Raw genomic sequence first — 4,229 nt, 5'->3', positions numbered from 1 at the left:
TAACTTTCCCTAACTATGAGCAGTAAACTCCCTCAAGAAATGCAGAACGGTGTTAAAAAAAAAGGCATATACTGTATCTCCCACTAGGATTGTCACATAAAGAAAACTGAATCTGCTTTGTTAAATTCTCTTTTGTTGGAACAGATTACTAAAAACAATGATGAAGGATTTAATTTTTTTTTAGAATTGACTATTAAAGAAAACAGGGTAAACTTACTTACAATGATCTGTGTTAGAGTTTCATACCTTTAGGTGAGGGATCTGCCTTTGTTTGAGCAGCTGCAGTGAATGGTGATAATGGAGGCAACAGTGGAATAGTTGCTGCAGCAATCTTTATATCTATAAGAGTGTGTACTGCCTCGTCCGATGCTGATACTTCACTTGGTTCTGAAGCCTTGTCTGTTACTACTGCTGGTGATGGGGCTTTAGCTTCAGTTGGTGCTGTGGCTGTTGCTTCAGTTGGGGCTGTGGCTGTTGCTTCAGTTGGTGCTGCGACTTCAGTTGGTGCTGCGACTTCAGTTGGTGCTGCAACTTCAGTTGGTGCTGTGGCTCTGACTTCAGTTGGTGCTGTGGCTTCAGTTGGTGCTGCGACTTCAGTTGATGCCGTGGCTGTTGCTTCGGTTGGTGTTGCGGCTTCAGTTGGTGCTGCGGCTGTTGCTTCAGGTGCTGCGGCTTCAGTGTATGCTGGGGCTGGTGCTGGGATTGCAGCTACAGCTGGAGCTGGGGATTCAGATGGTGCTGCAGCTGGTTCTGGGGCTTCATTTGTTGGTGCAGCTGTTTCTGGGACTTCAGTTGGTGCTGGGGCTGGTGCTGGGACTGCAGCTACAGCTGGTGCTGGGGCTTCAGATGGTGCTTCAGCTGGTTCTGGGGCTTCAGGTGTTGGTGCAGCTGGTTCTGTGGCTTCAGTTGGTGCTGGTGCTGGGACTGCCGCTACAGCTGGTGCTGGGGCTTCAGATGGTCCTACAGCTGGTTCTGGGGCTTCAGTTGGGGCTGGTGCTGGGACTGCAGCTACAGCTGGTGCTGGGTCTTCAGATAGTCCTGCAGCTGGTTCTGGGACTTCAGTTGTTGGTGCAGCTGGTTCTGGGGCTTCATTTGGGGCTGGGGCTGGTGCTGGGACTGCAGCTACAGCTGGTGCTGGGGCTTCAGTTGTTGGTGCAGCTGGTTCTGGGGCTTTAGTTGTTGGTGCAGCTGGTTCTGGGGCTTCAGTTGGTGCTGGTGCTGGGACTGTAGCTACAGCTGGTGCTGGGGCTTCAGATGGTCCTGCAGCTGGTTCTGGGTCTTCAGTTGTTGGTGCATTTGGTGCTGTGGCTGGTGCTAGGACTGCAGCTGCAGCTACAGCTGGTGCTGGGGCAGCAGATTCAAATGGTTCTGGGTATACACATTTTTCTGTTGAGGTAGCAGCAGATGCATAATTGTCAGTTGTAGCCTCTCCCTCTACATGAGCAGCCACTACAGCAGGGGCCTCAACAGCTAGAGCTGCTGCCTCTTCTACAACAACAGGGGCCTCTGTCTGCACAGCTACAACAGCAGGGTCCTCTGCCTGCACAGCTACATCAGCAGCGTCCTCTGCCTGCACAGCTACATCAGCAGGGGCCTCTGCCTGCACAGCTAGATCAGCAGTTGCCTCCTCAACCAGGGCTTCGACCACAGGAGTGGCCTCAGACAGTAAAGTTTCTACAGGGACGGCTTTCTCTAAATGGGGTAGTGCCTCCAACACCTCTACAGCAGCCGCAGGCTCAGTGTAGGCTTCAGTTGGAGCAGCAGTTTCTGGAACTGGCTCTGAAGGGCTGATAGATTCTAGCTGTGGCTCAGGAGCAGACAGGAGGTCCTCCCCAGACCTAAGATCCTCATGGGCCTCCAGGGCTACCAACACAACATCAGCTTCATCATCGGCTCCTGGTTGAAAATTGTCCGGTAAGGCAGTCTGCACAGGCAACTGTATCTGGTCCTCGATGGTTTGTGCATCTTCTGCAATGAAGCCATTTCTGACTGCTGTAAAAACAGGGTGGACAACACACATTTTTTTATATTTAGATATACGACTTGCAAGCATATTATCAATCTACATTGATCTATCCCTTTGTGATGCCCTGTTAATCTGTAACAGTAACTACCTGACAACGCTAAGCAACACAAATAATAAAGAGAACATTCCTAATTTCATTAAATTGAACATTATTTGGGGGTTGGTGAGCCAATAGGCTTCAATAACAACATTTCTAATGGCCAAATTCAAATGCATCCTAAGGGGACATTCAACAAAGTATAGACTTCGATATTGCAGGGTGTTGAATTATTCCTGTATTTTATTGTCTTAATCTGCATATCAGCATGTTTTTGCATATCATTTTGCTGTTCTTGTAAGAGGCCAAAGACAAATGTCTGAATATGAATAATACAAATCCAAACAACAGCTTAACTCATGGAATGTAGGAGATGGAAAATAAAGGCAACAAGGTACACACCTTGCAACTGCATTGCTCGAGAAAACATTATTTCATTTCCCTGGTTAAACATTTGATTTATTGAAGCCAGTCTTTGTCTAAAGCCCGGAGGGCAAGTCGCTCTCTGAGGAAATGAAATACACATGACAATGCATTTGCTGCATTTTGAGAGAGACCCTTCCTTCATTCTCCTTCTTAATGCTGCTGTTATATTATATGGGAGGCTGTGGGTCAGTGGCAAGTGTGCTGGACTTCGAATCAGGGGATAGCAAGTTCGAGTCCCATTGCAGTCAGCATGTCGTTGTGTCCCTGGGCAAGACACTTCACCCCAAATTGCTCCTGTGGGGATTGTCCACAGTATTGAGTATGTAAGTCGCTTTGGATAAAAGCGTCTAACAAGTAACATGTAATATAATGTAATCCACACTGCCCTCTCACACCTGGACCAGAGGAACACGTATGTGAGAATGCTGTTCACTGACTACAGTTCATCTTTCAAAACCATCGTGCCCTCCAAGCTGGTCATCAAGCTCAGGGATCTCAGGCTCAACCGCGCCCCTCTGTGACTGGATACTGAACTTCCTGACGGGCAGACCCCAGGCAGTGCAGGTGGGAAACATCACATCCTCCACCCTGATCCTCAACACCGGAGCCCCTCAGGACTGTGTGCTCAGCCCCCTCCTCTACTCCCTGTTCACAAACGACTGCATGGCCATACACAGCTCCAACACCATCGTGAAGTTTACTGACAACACGACCGCCATCGGCCTGATCACCGACGGCGACGAGGCGTCGTACAGAGAGGAGGTCGAAACCCTGATATCTTGGTGCCAGGATAACAACCTCCATCTCAACATCACTGAGGACCTGACATGGACTCATCACACTAACACCATCACCAAAACAGCTCGACAGCGGCTCTTCTTCCTCCATTGGCTGGGGACGTTCAAGGAGACTCTAGGATACTCTGGAACTTCTAAAGGTGCACCATAGAGAGGATCGTGACCTTCTAAAGGTGCACCATAGAGAGGATCGTGACCTTCTAAAGGTGCACCATAGAGAGGATCCTGACGCACTGCTTCATTTCCAGGTATGGCAGTTTCACCGTTTCCACCAGGACGGAGCAGCCATCCATGGAGGACCTCTACTCTCAGCGGCTCAGGAAGAAAGCCCACAGGATTATCAAAGACCCCCATCACCCCAGCAACAAACTCTTCTGTCTGCTGCTGCCAAATGGCAGGCGGCATGCAACAGGACAAAAACCACCAGACTCAGAGACAGTTTCATCCCAGAGTCCATAAAACTATTCAACACCTAAGCTTGCAGAATTTACATTTTTGTTGTTGTTTTTCCATATATATATGTTTTTATGTGTAGTAATTGCACTGTTGAGGAACCTGCGATCTAAGTTTTTCATCCTTAACAACACCATAGTTGTGTTTAAGTGATGACAATACATCTTTGAATCTTGAATCAAAGGTTGCTTTAAAAACAGCTTTTCTGTAGCACTGCACAGTCAGACAACAGCAAATAACTTACAATCCAATGGACCAGCAATGGAGGGTTGTCCACCTGTCTCTTTCACTGCAAAAATAGGAATATGCAGTGATGCATTAATAAAAAGAATAACAACGTGTATGTTAAGATTCTTATAGATGTAATGGAAATATCATTTCAATAACTGTAAAAACAAACATTCTAGAAAACATTTTTTTTTAAATGCAGCATCTTACCATCTGAATCACCAGAGTTTCGTAACTCAACTGAAATACAGAAAATACAAAA

General features: G+C 47.3%; 1 protein-coding gene across 1 annotated transcript; it reads right to left on the bottom strand.

Moving 5' to 3' along the window:
• Window positions 1-232: 232 nt before the first annotated feature.
• On the bottom strand, window positions 233-2,020 carry LOC104944201 (skin secretory protein xP2-like). Its single transcript, XM_010769706.1, has one exon. The coding sequence runs from the start codon at window positions 2,018-2,020 to the stop codon at window positions 233-235; it is 1,788 nt and encodes a 595-aa protein (XP_010768008.1).
• Window positions 2,021-4,229: the final 2,209 nt, after the last annotated feature.

The sequence above is a fragment of the Notothenia coriiceps genome, unplaced genomic scaffold (assembly GCF_000735185.1).
Source record: "Notothenia coriiceps isolate Sejong01 unplaced genomic scaffold, NC01 NC01_scaffold00007675, whole genome shotgun sequence".
Taxonomy (NCBI): domain Eukaryota; kingdom Metazoa; phylum Chordata; class Actinopteri; order Perciformes; family Nototheniidae; genus Notothenia; species Notothenia coriiceps.
This window is presented reverse-complemented; position numbering and strand designations above follow the sequence as displayed.

Excerpts from the sequence above, each read along its gene's own strand:
- LOC104944201 (XM_010769706.1), bottom strand. The coding sequence starts at position 2,020 with ATGTGTGTTGTCCACCCTGTTTTTACAGCAGTCAGAAATGGCTTCATT.